The 15440-nt window shown below is 36.2% G+C and overlaps 2 protein-coding genes across 4 annotated transcripts in view; one reads left to right on the forward strand and one right to left on the reverse strand.

Moving 5' to 3' along the window:
• The window catches only part of ippk (inositol 1,3,4,5,6-pentakisphosphate 2-kinase), an 82807-nt gene extending 72138 nt beyond the window's left edge, over nt 1-10669 (forward strand). The window contains exons 11-13 of the mRNA XM_060835494.1: nt 1347-1449; nt 3528-3607; nt 5827-10669. Of these exons, the coding sequence (XP_060691477.1) occupies nt 1347-1449; nt 3528-3607; nt 5827-6052 (409 nt within the window). The 3' untranslated portion in view covers nt 6053-10669. The remainder of the gene's footprint in view (nt 1-1346; nt 1450-3527; nt 3608-5826) is intronic.
• A 26-nt stretch (nt 10670-10695) lies between these two features.
• The window catches only part of cenpp (centromere protein P), a 348905-nt gene continuing 344160 nt past the window's right edge, over nt 10696-15440 (reverse strand). For 2 of the 3 annotated variants that reach the window (XM_060835499.1, XM_060835500.1), the window contains exons 7-9: nt 14917-14996; nt 14070-14161; nt 10696-10888 (exon numbers count right to left, since the gene is read on the reverse strand). In XM_060835499.1, the coding sequence (XP_060691482.1) occupies nt 10776-10888; nt 14070-14161; nt 14917-14996 (285 nt within the window). In that variant the 3' untranslated portion in view covers nt 10696-10775. The remainder of the gene's footprint in view (nt 10889-14069; nt 14162-14916; nt 14997-15440) is intronic. The other variant, XM_060835498.1, reaches the window with a different exon arrangement.

Raw genomic sequence — 15440 nt, forward strand, 5'->3', positions numbered from 1 at the left:
GATTTCAAGTGATATTGCTTCCATCAAAATCTTTGGAAAATTACTGGTTATTTTATTCAAAAGGCATTTTATACTAGTCGCTGACCTCTTCTGTTGTAAAGCCATTGTGACAAATTAACTCCTGAAATATCATAGAAGTAGGATTCAGAATCCCTATGCTATTTTAATATCGTGTATTTAGTAATCCAGTTTAATAGCAGTAATATCTGTCCAACGCTGATTAAACCTCAGAATATATGTTACTAGTCATTGTTTGTTCTGTTGTAAACTTTAGTTGTTCAAAGTTTGTGAGAAGATTTGTAGCTTGGGTGCTCGTTGTTGTGGTTCTGTTCGCCGAGCTGGGAATTTGTGTTGCAGACGTTTCGTGCCCTGTCTAGGTGACATCCTCTGCTTCACAGGAGGCTCCCAAGCACTGAGGATGTCACCTAGACAGGGGGCGAAACGTCTGCAACACAAAATCCCAGCTCGGCGAACAGAACCACAACAAACTTTAGTTGATTACATGTCATATGGCCACTTGAGGGTGCTGTAGGATACTAAATCTTAAATTATTAATCTTGTTACAATTTTGTCAAGTTAAATAATAGGCTTTCAAATAGGCTTATTTTAGTATCTCTAAGTTACAATTATCATTTCAAAGTTTTGAGAATAATGTACTCAAGATTGCACTCAAAAAAGTTCAGAAAAAAGTAAGTGTATCATTATTATATTGGAAATTTTCAGTTTGTAATCTAAAATATGGACAGGAGCTAGTGAAGCTTATACAAAATCATGTGCCATGTTAATGGTTAATACTTTTGTTTGCATGATTGCTTTTTTTTAAAAAAAATTGACTATATGGCATTCGAAAATTGTAAAACAATGATTCTGCTACATCAAAATAAAATTATTTCTCATTTCTCTCCGCCAATATTATCATTAACTAGGGAAATGGAATGGCTTGGGTATAAAGGCATTTTTCAAGTCTACCTATTAAGTGTCCCTTGTTTTGACTGATCAGATCTGTTTAACCAGATTTGGATGTCCTGCTGAGGAAAGCCCAAACAATACCCAGTCAAAATCGGGATTCTGATTTTGGTCAGAATTAATTGTATGGTATTGGTTTGCCTGTGGGTACTGACCGTGAACAGAAATGTGGCTGTCCAGCCTCTTTAAGATCAAGATCATAAAATTCCACCTAAGATTAACATCACAGCTTTCCAGTCATGGACACCAATGTGAACAAGATATTATGGAAAGCTTTATTTTGTGCAGTTAGTTGTTTTTTGAGAGATTGAAAACATGAATTGTGATTTAATATAAATCTTTTGGTTTAAATAATTGTTATTGCATTCTTTCCCATGCAGGACTAGGTTGCATTTAGATGGCCCTTACAATGAAAGTTTTTATGAAAGTCTATCAGATTCTCATTCTCAAGATGACGAAACAGTGGACTATGCAGCCCAAAAGGTAAAATTGGTTATTGCATTATTTTTTCATGAACATGTTGATGGAATACAAATTGCATCAACAAAAGATGAATTTCTGTCATTGTTCAGATATTGATGTTGAACTATCCAAGTCAGTTTAATTGTTTTAGTGAAAATATTTTTAAATGTCAGTGAAGATTGAAACAAAAAGGCAAAAAAGTCAGCAGTGGCACCTTTTCCGTAAATGAGTGATTGATTGCCATCAAATCAACTGTTAAATCTTAATAGAAGCTTAAGTGAGTAAGCACTCAGCAATCCATCCTGATAAACATATGCAAAGCTAAACTGTATCAACCTAACATTTGAGTCTTGTATCACACCAATTTAAACATCAGTAATAAAATCGGGAAAAACTTGGTGGGCCATACTTTATCTACATGAAACAAATAACATTTCAAGTAATCTGACCTGAGTTTTTTTATTTTTGGTTCACTTTTCTAGTATGTAAAGTAGTTTCCTTTTGATAATTTTAAATTAAAGCTTTCCCACAACCTTTTACGTTTTTTGTTTAACCTCCTTGCTCTGGAGCTCTCTAAATGCTGCCCGAGGGTTAATGATAAATAATCCATGAGGCTGTCCTGTGCTTAAAAATTAATATTGTTAGGTTGTCCATATGTTGTTCTACTGCTATGCTATACAGTTCAATTGAACATTCATATTATTGTTACTTTGGAACGTGGGATGTAAATGTAATTTTCAAAATGTTGTCTTAACACCTTTTACGAAGTAAATGAGTTGGTTTTGTCTACAAGATATTGCATCTGTGTTTTATACCGAAGTTCTTGTCTCTAGGTTGACCAAAGTAAGATCACAACATAAGTAGATATATCAAGAAATAGCCTAAGAATTGGGGTGGGGTGAAAAGAGTAGGCATATTAAAATTGTGGAAGGGTTTGATTAGTAGTTCCGAAGAATGATCGATTGTGAGCAAAGCCAGCGGCTAATGTAAATATTCATACATAATTGTCATCAAGGAATCAATAAAGAATTCAGAAGAAACTTCACCCCTTGAATGGTGTGAATGGGAAATTCATTGCCACAGGTTGTATTTTAAGCAAATATATGATGAAATGGGACAATGGGCTGAAAAAATGACAGATGGAGTTCAATCTGAATAAATGCAACAAACAAGATTTACACAGTTAATGGTAGGGCTTTGGGTTGGAGAACAGAGGGACCTAGGGGTTCAGGCACACCATCCTTTGAAGTTTGCATCACATGTAAACAGGATGGTTAAAAAGATATTTGGCTCACTTACCTTCACTGCTCAGTCCTTTTTGAGTATAGGAGTTTTTATGTGCAAATGAACTTCCTGAAGAAGTGAAGGACGTGGCTACAATTACAATGTTTAAAGACATTTGGATAAGTACATGAATAGGAAGGGTTTGGAGGGATGTGGGCAGGAGGAGGCAGGTCGAACTAATTGAGTTTGGAATTATGTTCAACGTGGACTAGTTGGACTGAAGGATATGTTTCTGTGCTGCATGACTGACTCTATTTTTGAGTCAGATAAATTTTTGAGCGACAGGGAAATAGTGTCAGGGAAAAGGAAGAGGGAATTAGGCTCAACTGAATTGCAGTTAATAATGTACTGGTTGCACCAAATGACTTGATTCTGAGCTGAAGAATATCCTATATAATATTTACCTGTAATTGGTCTTTGAGAATAGAGTACATTTGGTTTGTGGCAACTGCATGCAAGTAGATTACATAAAATGGAAGAGATGACCAGAACTGACATCAATTACTTTTGAATAATGCAACATAGTGTTTTCATGTTCTGCCTCTCTGAATTTGGCTCTTTACTAAATCATGAGCCATTCTACAATTTCCCATATAGTTTTAAATTAATTTTTGTCTGAAGAACAACAAAATGATAAATTATTTATTTGGCTTTCGTGAGCCATGTGATTGGCATTCGTATTCACAAATTTGTTTACTTGTTTGACCTGAGGTATGTTTTTGCAGTCATTTTCTTTCAGCTAAAGTTGTAAAAGTAACATATGGATTTGGTATCAGTTGTGACCACAACTTGTGATTTTTTTCTTGTACATACAGATTCATCAGTACAGGGTTGCCACAACAGCCAAGGACTGCTCAGTCATGATTGCGCTTTCCCCTTGTCCTTTGGAAGAATGGTAAGGGATCTGTCACATAAAGACCTTAGAGTATCCAGCTAGTTCTTAAATGTTCCTGGGGTTGAATTCCAATTACTAATGTTTTCCTTTGAGCAGTTATTCTATTTCTTGTAGTGGAGCACTGTACTCTAATCTCATTTCCTATCTTAGGTCTATCTGTGTTTATGTGCTTAATTTTTCTTGTAATTGATGTAGTCTCTGCATCAATAGTTAATTGTGATAAGGCATTCCATTTTCTTATGACCTCGAATATTTTGTTGGTTTGAGTAGCAGTTGTGGTTCTGTTCGCCGAGCTGGGAGTTTTTGTTGCAAACGTTTCGTCCCCTTTCTAGGTGACATCTTCAGTGCTTGGGAGCCTCCTGTGAAGCGCTTCTGTGCTGATTCCTCCGGCATTTTTACTGGTTTGAATCTGCCGCTTCCGGTTGTCTGTTGCTGTCCGCTGCAGTGGTCGGTATATAGGTTTGAGTAGTAGTTCTGAACATCTGCTTCCTTGTTGCAACTTCACCCAAGTATTAAAGTTTTAACTATATGCTCAGGACTTTTAAGAAATCAGAAGCCCTTTACAAGATATTCTGCCTTTTTTGCAAAGGAAAATAAATCCAAGACCTTTTTCTGAAACCATAGTCTCATGTATAATTTTAGTTATATTTCAACCCATAGGTGGGTGGCATGGGGTGGCTCAGTGGTTAGCACTGCTGCCTCATAGAACCAGGGTCCCAGGTTCAATTCCAGCCTCTGGTGACTGCTTGGAGTTTGCACATTCTCTACGTGTCTGTGCGGGTTTCCTCCCACAGTACCAAAATTTGTAGGTCAGGTGAATTGGCCATGGTAAATTGCCCATGTGTTAGGTGCATTAGTCAGAGGGAAATGGGACTGGGTGGGTTAGTCTTCGGAGGGTCAATGTGGACTGGTTGGGCCAAAGGGCCTGTTTCCACAGTGTAGGGAATCGAATCTAATCTAATCTAACATTTTTGTCGTTCTAATGTTACCATAAGGGGCTGCTGTGAACTGGAAATAATACTCAAGTTGTGGTGTAATAGTAAATATCTTGTACACATGGAAGAATTGCATTTCAGTCACCCAGGATCTGCTTAATGACATTGTGAAATACTCAGGTGGCCAAAACTGAAAAGCTTGTGGTTAACTTTAATTGCCCTTAGAATGTGATGGTATGGTATATTATCAAAGTTAAAAATCAGAAACACCAGGCTATAGTCCAACAGGTTTATTTACTAGCTTTTGGAACACCACTCTGAAAGCTAGTGCTTCCAAATAGACATGTTTGACCATAACCTCGTGTTGTGATTTTTAACTTTGTCCATCCCAGTCCAACACTAGCATTTCCTTCAAGTCATATATTTTCAAAGTAAAGGCTGTGGTGTTCTAGGTTCTGTCATGCTTGTTATCTAGGTGTTAGAGGTAATCTAACTTATTCAAGATGGCTTTGGATGGATGTTTGATTTGAAGGGAGTCAAATAAGAAAATTTGAGTAGCAACAGTAAATATGGGGACCTTGGAGAAGGGAGAATGGCTGGATTTTATTTTTTGGCCAAGATAGTAAAGATAGCATATCTTCTATCTTTTTTTAAAAAGGACAATTGATAATACATAGGTCAATACTGAATGTAGATGAATATTCAGTCACACTTTGATCCTATTCTGTATTACGTTGAATTCTCCATTTTTATTTGGGTTAATCAAAGGGAAACCATTGGAGAGTTCATTGACATCATTGAGCTGTTTTTGCAGCATGATCCTGATTGGGTCTTTGCTGACTGGAGAACATCTTAGAAAATGATAATTGCAGTCCCTAAAGCACTGTCAAAAGATTTAATGAACAACTTTCATCGTCAGACCCTAACTTAATGCATTGTATGGCCACATCTTAAGCACTTGGATAACTGTGTGGGCATTTGGTTATTACATTCAATGCTTTTAATTTAATTCTGGAAATAAATTGAATTGAATTATTCTTTTATACTGGTCAATAGAAAATGTGACCCAATCCAGGTATTGAAAACATATATTTTTTATGATACTTCTCTCAATTTCTCCCAACAGCAAACTGGAGTCTCTATAAAACTTGTGGTTAAACTTGGTTAAAACAGTGGGGACAGAATTAAATTTGTGTGAATAATGTACACTGTGATTTCACATTCCTGTACTTTAATTCTGATAATACAGAATATATCTTCACTATACATCTTTTTCTTTTACAGGTCTGAACCAAGTACCATAATTCAGACATCACGGGCTTGCTTTGTATATTCTGTCTCCATTCTAGACTTGGATCCCAAACCATATGAGAACATTGCACACCAGTACAAACTTGATGGGAAGATAATAAACTTTTACTTGCAGAACACGAGAGCCAAAAAGGATCTTACTACTCAAAAATTCTACAAGGAAAATGAAGAATGCACACTGTTTTTTCATTCAGTGTGAATGTTTGTGGGGCCTTGCTATTCTCTAATCACACATAAAGGACTGCACTGACTCAGAGGCCATAAATGAGGGAGAAGTTTCAAAAATGTTGTCTAGTAAATTTGAATATTGACATAGTCATAATTTAATACTTTTGCCGGTCACTCACTAAACTTGTTTAAGTGGATGACTTTATTTTAAAAGCATGTCATTCACCAATTTAAAAAAAAAGCACTAAACAGTTTTTGCTGAGAAATCCGTTAACCGTCATCTTGAAACTCCAGATTGTAAATACTAAAGCACAATAATTTAAAGGTATCTGTAGAGTCAGTTGAACAGCGTTTTCAAAATACCTGTCTTAGAGTAGGAGAAATTCTTTAAAAGCAGCTAAATAAAATACACTTTTATTTAGACAGCATTGAAAAGTGCAAGGAAAACATGATGTTATTTAACAAGATTTTTAGCATTCTCATTGCAATTTTATTTGAGTTTAAATGGATGGATTAAGGCCATGGTCATGCACTTGATTAAAAATTGCCTGCTTTCTGGATGTTTGCTCATCACTGGAATTGCTGCTGGGAGTGGCATTTGTTTTTCCACTGATTTAGTTTGTGCCAGTTGGTAAATATTGCCAGATAATGCACATAACTGTTATAATTTCTTGTTGTATGTTTGATCTAACCACTTGAATGGTGCTGTTGAAATCTGGGTTTTGTAACCCTCAACTTCTCACAATAGCTTTTCATAAATTGGGCAAAGAATTAGTATTTCTTTTGGATGTATAAATATGAAGCATTATTATCCCAAAGTTGTAATAATGTCTTGATGCTAAATTAATTTTCAGGATTATAAATTTTTTAAAAAATGCAACGTCATTGTTTAACTGACTTCTGAACTTCAGGATTAGAATTAAATTGGGAGACGTTCCCTAGGACATTGCTTTTAAAACTACTTTGTGCTGTGCTGGTATTTACCTTCAGCAATGAATATCAGCATAGCATACCTGGAGTAATTCATTTTAGAGCCGTAAACATTCTGATAGTAACTTGTTAAGGACTACCTCTGGACAGGTGAGGTCTGTGATTCTAGCAATCCTGCAGATACAGTTTTGACACACTGAACCAGCAGTGTACACTCTCGTGTATTTTCAGTCAGATTTTCAATCCACTGTGTCTTGGTCATTTTACAAGTTACATTTTTAGTGACAGCTAGATTGTGAATTCCTTTCCAGTTAACATTTTCTGAAATATCTGAATTACGATTTATTCTTGAGGATTTTTTCACTCCCAACCTTAATAAATAACTGATCTAGTAGCAGATACTCAAAAACAGTGTGCACTGAAGCAGAACAAAAACCACCTAGTGAGCGGATGTTTCTAAATGTGATGAAGGTAAATAAGAGTTACGGTTCTGAATATAAAGAAAAAAATGGTGTGTTTTAAATTTCAAGTCTGCATCACTTATCTTCCTTTTTGGCATCAGAACATTAGAATTGGAGACACTCCAAATAGTGTTGGTGTGCCAAAGGCCCTGGATGGGGATGGTAAATCATTGAGCACAATGCATTTTTTGAGATTGACATATTGGGAATTATGTATATGGAGTAAAGGCTCCTAGTCAACTGAGCAGAATGAAAGTAGCACAAAGATTTTAGGAGTGTAATATTGGGGTTGCTATTTTGCCACTTAGACTTTAATTTTATTAAATGTAATTTTAAATGGAGAGAGAATAGAATGAGCAAGTTGCAAGTAAACTATATTTTTTCAAAACTCAGCAAAAGATTTTGCAAAACATCTTAAACAAATGAGTGCTATTTAATTTTCTTTAAATGTCCTTTTGAAATTTTACTTGTTATGCAAAACTGCACTCTTTGTGTAGTTAAACCAATGGACAGATCCAAAATTTCTGCATTCGCCTCAATTTTGCAAAATTGGTAAATGTGAACTTTTTAGGTTAAAAATTATATGATGAAAAACCTGTTCTTTTTAGATTGTATTGGTTAGATCTTGTGACTTCAGTTGTCATTATTGAATTAAAACATCTTCATTGTTCCCCCACTTTGATATCTACCATTTTGTGAACTAATCTACCCGTGAATGAGATTGCATGCAAAAAACCTATGGCGTGCTTTCCCATGTCTATGACTGACGGTCTGTTTGTTAACCCTTGGCTTTCAACAAAACAAGACAAACTAGGGATGCCAATAAAATAAAACTATTCATAGCCCTTTTAACTGCAGTGTGTACAGCCCTTTACCTCTGAAGAGAGCTGCCTAAGTATTTTTTTATTAAGGTGGTTTAGTAGGAGTGTGGCTACATGTTGTATTCTAGATCCAAAGATACTAGTGACAGAGGTTCCAATTTTCTTTTCATCAAATGGCTGACCAGAAATCTCTCTCATTCTTGCCACCTTCCATCACTAATTTGGAAAGATTTGCAAGTTGCTGTCTGTTTAGCTGCATTATGATTGCAAGTCCCACTGCTATCTCAAACTGAAAGCGTATACTTCACTATCTGATAGTAGGACTGGAAATCTCTAATAAAATGGCTGAGTAGAGCAGAAACCATGATTTGGGTTAATTTTGTTGAAAAATTCTGTAGATAACCTGAAGGGAAAATACTGAAATAATCACCTCTATATTTTAGCTAAGAAGGACGTACAGATTATTACTCTTGCTGGAAATCTATACTAAATAACTGTCAATAATCATGCTTCTGTTCTTCACTGCCATGGACAGTGAGCTATTGAACAAGCAACTCTATGAATGGGAATGCTGAATCAGTTAAGTATAATTTCTGTTGCATTGCATTCCCATCTATAATATAGATTTTAGAGGTTAAATTATATTCTTGACCTGAATTATTGTGATGATACCATTTAAGAATGCATTAGGGACTGATAATGTTTTGTTTGTAAATCCTGTCATAATCAGTTATGCTTTCTGCTCATGTTAAATTTGTTGCATTTTGCTTTTTTTACCTTCCAAAAAATAAGACTATCATCATTTACTATGATGATAGTAAATCATGTCATCTGATCAGAAGAGTACTCCTCCCCCTAGACATCCCTAACTTCCAATTGTTTACCACTTCCCACTCTGAAAACCACCATTCCTACACAAATGGCCTTTATACCAGCTCGTAGAATTAAACCCGAGCGACTCTGAATGTTGACAATGAGGCATTGTCCAGTGGAAACAGATCAAACAAAAACTGAAATTGCTGGTTTATTTCTCTTCTAGCAGCTGAAGACAGCATGTCCAACTGTAGCAGTGCTTTGTTCCTAAGTGCCATAATTTACCTCAGGAGTTCACATTGAATTTGGTCTGTATAACCTGATTCCATTTCTGCACTTGATTACCAAAAATAACTACTGTTTCTAACCATGATCTAAAAGGTACAGGTTGAATACTTTTTATGTGGTATATCTGGTGTCACTTTATTTCCAGAACTGATGCACTCATTGCAAAATCAGCAATCTTTCTGGAATTAGCACTCTTTCAAATTTAAGTTCAAACTAAGCTAAAGATGTGTTGTTAGTAAATGGAAACAAATTCTAGAGTGCCATTTTTATGACTGGCAACAAAAAGCAAAATGTTAAATATGATCCATTTTTTTTTTCTTCATGGCTAAAATATGGCGCTATTAGCTGAGAACAATTGTAAAGTCAAAAAGCAAGACTTCAGGAAAATTTGTTTAAAATTTAATCTTGCATAGTTTGTCCAAGATAAAGTAGTTGGATTTGAGAATTTGTCACCATTTAAATCCTTCCTATTTAAGTATAAATAGATAATCCTAATGCGGTTTTCCTCAGAGGTCATTCCTCAAGAATGTTTCTTGAGGATGCATTTTCTATCAATCCCTTAAGACGAAGTCAAACAAAGCATTTGTTTAATGTTGACTGCATCATCTGGTGCTGATGCATTGTGAATGATGTGTGATACAGTGGATGGGTTTTTGAATATGATCAACTAACTTGTTGACTGTTAGCAAGATTGAACATTGGGTATTTGGAAATATTATTAAAAATACAAAAACAACTAGAGCTTAGTAAAGAATTGATTTGCAATCACTTTAAACAACAATATTGTGCCCTATGGTGCACAAATGGCCTTATAAAGAGATATAAACCTCAGACAATTCCATCTAGTTGTAGTAATATTATCTAAGTACTAAGATTTCATTTGTTCTTTAGTTTATCAATAAAACACCCTTCTGTTCATGATTTACAGATGTACCAATGTATGAGAATTTTAAATTTTGAATCTTTGGTTCTCTGTTACAATACATTTTTATAAAATAAAACTAGCACTGTTTCTGACCATTGGCTACCCTCATCCTATCATTTCATGGATTTTTATCGTTGAAATAGACTGTGAATTAACTAAAAATGGTTTACATTGAAGAAAAACACACTTAAAAGGTAATTTCAACAAACTGCTGTGGTATAGATGACTTGTCTTGTGTATAATTGCAATAGAACTTGCCTTGTATCTGTAAATACTCTGGCCATTTGTATTTAAATGCTATATTTATTTTTCATGTGACAGTGCCATAGGAGAAATGGAAATGTATTTGTGGCATGTCCTGTTGTATAAAATATTTCAAAATGGTACATGTAAATTAATAAAATTTGATCATGACTGTAGTAACGAAAGCAGATTTTATTGACAGAATAAAAAAAACTTTTGTTTCTTGATTGTAAATCATTGTTTTCTTGTGAAAAACATAGATTAAGCTTCCTTTCACATAAGGTTAATTAAGTGATCTATAGCAGCCTCAATTCCAAACAAGCGCATAAGATTTCTAAAACTGTTGGGTGCGTTGTCCACAACTTTCTCTGTGTCGAAGTCCAGTGCTGTAGGGAAAACATTAGAATTTGTTACTCAAACGGTCACAGAGTTTGAGAGAAGAAAAGTCTGACTGATATTCCATTTAGTGCAAGGAGATCCATCACTGGAGGGTTGATGTCAGTTTAGTTAAAAATATGACTATGATACTGATTTGAAGGCACTAATATGAACCTCATTTAAAAAAAGAGAGATTGTATTAGTAACACATGTGCTGATGTGGAAGTTGAAGATATGCCATTAAAAATCAGCTGCTGAATCCCACCAACTCAAACTGATACTCTGCCAAGGTTTGAAGGGGGAGGGGAAAAACACATTTAGCAGACATCACAAAGGACATATCCTGTCTGGTCAACTGGGACCCACCCTTCATTTGAAAGTAGATTTTAAACATCTGTGTACGTTGGCAAGGGAATGGAAAAATGGTGCAGTATTGTTCCTATCTCTTTAACATCTTCCTTGTATGGTTTTTATTTGGTGTTCAATATCAAAAATCCCAGGAAGTCATCTGTAATGCATTTTGTCAGTACTGGCAATTAATAGTAACACACAACACATCTTCCTTAATAAATTACAAATAGTTTTATATTGTGTACTAGCTGCAGGACTGTTTCTTCTAGTATGATTCTGACAATTAAACCTGAGGTTTTGGATAGATGGGCTTTAGACAGCTGAATTCACGCAAAATGCAATCCAAAAGGCATAGCCCTAAGGTATCTCTTGGCTGGTCTTTGAGCATTAATTACCAGATGACAATAAATGAACTTGTTTTTTTTAAGTTTGTCTCTTTCTCTGACCTCCACCCCTCCTGATTAGATATTTTAGTGAGACGAAAAGCTGCTACTCTACCCCAAAGATGAGAGGGAAGAAACTGGTGGGAAATTTAAAAATATTAAATATTCTAAATTGCATGTCAACTCTTAGCCAATAATTCATCACTGCTCTTTACACAGCTTTTACTGCTAGTGTTGCACTATTGCATTTGGAACATTGATTGATTGATTAATATTCTGCTTTGGTGGCATGCAGTATTTTAACTTGCATTTGTATAACACCTTCAATGCAGAGCTATATAACCAGTGATCAGTTCATGCTTGGATAGAGTCACAGATGTACAGCACTGAAACAGACCCTTCAGTCCAACCCGTCCATGCCGACCAGATATCCCAACCCCATCCCACCTGCCAGTCCGTGGCCCATATTCCTCCAAACCCTTCCTATTCATATACCTATCCAAATGCCTTTTAAATGTTGCAATTGTACTAGCCTCTGCCACTTCCTCTAGCAGTTCATTCCATACACGTACCACCCTCTGCATGAAAAAGTTGCCCCGAGGTCACTTTCATATCTTTCCCCTCTCACCCTAAACCTATGCCCTCTAGTTCTGGACTCCCCAACCCCAGCGTTAAGACTTTATCTATTTATCCTATCCATGCCCCTCATAATTTTGTAAACCTCTATAAGGTCACCCCTCAGCCTCCAACGCTCCAGGGAAAACAGCCCCAGCCTGTTCAGCCTCTTCCTATAGCTCAAATCCTCTAACCCTGGCAACATCCTTGTAAATATTTACTGAACCCTTTCAAGTTTCACAACATCTTTCTGATAGGAAGGAGACCAGAATTCACTATCGTATCTACCTGCGACTCCACTTTCAAGGAGCTTTGAACGTACACTCCAAGGTCTCTTTGTTCAGCAACACTCCTGAGGACATTACCATTAAGTGTATAAGTCCTGCTAAGATTTGTTTCCCCAAAATGCAGCATCTCACATTTACTGAAATTAAACTCCCATCTGCCACTTCTCAGCCCATTGGCCCATCTGATCAATATCCTGTTGTAATCTGAGATAACCTCCTTCGCTGTCCACTACACTTCCAATTTTGGTGTCATCTGCAAACTTACTGACTGTACCTCTTCGGCTCATATCCAAATCATTTATATAAATGATGAAAAGTAGAGGATCCAGCAAAGATCCTTGTGGCACTCCACTGGTCACTGGCCTCTAGTCTGAAAAATAATCCTCCACCACCATCCTCTGTCTTCTACCTTTGAGCCAGTTCTGTATCCAAATGGCTAGTTCTCCCTGTATTCCATGAGATCTAACCTTGCTAACCAGTCTTCCATGGGGAACCTTGTTGAATGCCTTACTGGCATCCATATGGATCACGTTCACCGTTCTGCCCTCATTAATCCTCTTTGTTACTTCTTCAAAAAACTCAAATCATGTTTCACAAACGATTCCCACGCACAAAGCCAAATTGACTATACAAATCAGTCCTTGCCTTTCCCAATACATTTTCATCCTGTCCCTCAGAATTCTCTCCAACAACTTACCCACCAGCAATGTCAGGCTCACTGGTCTATAGTTCCCTGGCTTGTTCTTACCACCTTTTTAAAACAGTTGGACCACTTTAGCCAAGCTCCAGTCTTCTGGCTCCTCATCTGTGACTAACGATGATACAAATATCTCAGCAAGGGGCCCAGCAATCACTTCCCTAGCTTTCCACAGAGTTCTAGGGTACACCTGATCAGGTCCTGGAGATTTATCCACCTTTTTGCGTGTCAAGACATCCAGCACTTCCTCCTCTGGAATATGGACGTTTTTCAAGATGTCACCATCTATTTCTCTACAGTCTATATCTTCCATGCCCTTTTCCATGTCAGTAAATGCTGATGCAAAATACTTGTTTAGTATCTCCCCTATCTCCTACAGCTCCACACAAAGACCACCTTGCTGATCTTTGAGGGGCCCTATTCTCTCCCTAGTTACCCTTTTGTCCTTAATGTATTTGTAAAAAGCCTTTGGATTCTCCTTAACTCTATTTGCCAAAGCTATCTCATGTCCCCTTTTTGCCCTCTTGATTTCTCTCTTAAGTATACTCCTTTCATCTCTTCAAAGGATTCACTCGATCTGTCCTGTCCATACCTGACATATGCTTCCTTCTTTTTCTTAACCCAAATCTCAATTTCTTTAGTCATCCAGCATTGCCTATACCTTTCCTTTCATCCTTACAAAAATATACTTTCTCTGGACTCTTGTTATCTCAATTCTGAAGGCTTCCCATTTTCCAGCCATCCCTTTATCTGTGAACATCTACCCCAATCAGCTTTTCAAAGTTGTTGCCTAAAACCCGTCGAAATTAGCCTTCCTCCAATTTAGAATTTCAACTTTTAGATCTGGTGTGCTTACCCTCAACAGGTATTTTTGGTAAGAGATCCAGCACTGGAATAACAACTCCTTCTTCACTCACAAATATTTTCCAGAAAATCTTTAGCTCGATCCTGTAAGAGACATGTGTCTGACAATTAAAACATATTTTTATTGGTTTTACAGAACAAAATCAATTATGAATGGTAGGTTCTGGCTGGTTGGAAATGTGCATGGTGTCAGCATTTATAAAAGATACAACATTTTGGATAGGAAGCTTTCTTGTTGTCCTTTTTTTATGGGACTTTAGGAATAGTTTGTGTTTTAAAAGTTAAAATTGTATTTATTAGGATGTTTATTTCAGTCTATGATATAGTTAAACATGGGCACAACTAATATATAATTTGTAGAAAAGAGAGTTAGGGAGCTACTCAAACTACTGCAAATAATCATCATAAAAGAATCAATAAATAATGAACTTGGAGAAAAGCAAGTAGCCACACCTGAAGTTTCAGATCACTGTTAGGATGGGTTTTTGTACTTCCATTTGGGTAAAATATAAGGACCAATGTCAAAAGGTGATACGTAACATAACTTATAAGAGGGCAAAAACCATAAGGTAAACCGAATGGGTGAACTGCAAGTGACTTGGGATGATCAGAAAAAAATAAGATTACTTCGAAATTTTGTGTTGATTTTATAGGAGTAAAGAACATTTTAAGACAGTCATTCTCAATCTCAACCAGAAGAAACCTTAAATAATGAAACTGAGTGATTAGGATAAGGCTTCTAAACGATAAATGCAAGCTACTAAACTTAACATAAATGTTAAAATCACTGACAGAGCACAAAAGGTATTACAAACAATGAACATTTAATGTAGTCTCACCCAGGAACTTTGGAGCATTCCAATACCATATATTCAGAGTTTGGTCCCTCTGGAAGTCTGACTACCTTTGGGTACTGCTCCTGGAAAAAGAGAGTTGCACCGTGAAACTGTACTCAATCCTCCTCCTTTGTCTTATAGAATTAAGTTATCCTTGCATCGATAAAAAGGCTAAACTGGATTACTGGTAGTAGTGTGACTAGTTTGACTAACTAACCTGTAATTTAATTGTTGAAGTGGGAGAATGGCCTGATGCTAATATCAAGGCCAACTTGATTTTTACTCACACAACACCAGCTTATAGTCCAACAGGTTTAACTGGAAACACTGGCTTTCAGAGCGCTGCTCCTTCATCAAGTGGTTGTGGAGTACACAATTGTAAGACGCACAATTTATAGTAAAAGTTTACAGTGTGATGTAACTGAAATTATACATTTAAAAATACTTTGATTGTTTGTTAAGCCTTTCATCTGTTAGAATGACCATGTTAGTTTCACTTCTTTCATATGTAAATCATAAAACTTTTT

The sequence above is a fragment of the Hemiscyllium ocellatum genome, chromosome 14 (genome assembly GCF_020745735.1).
Source record: "Hemiscyllium ocellatum isolate sHemOce1 chromosome 14, sHemOce1.pat.X.cur, whole genome shotgun sequence".
NCBI classification, from domain to species: domain Eukaryota; kingdom Metazoa; phylum Chordata; class Chondrichthyes; order Orectolobiformes; family Hemiscylliidae; genus Hemiscyllium; species Hemiscyllium ocellatum.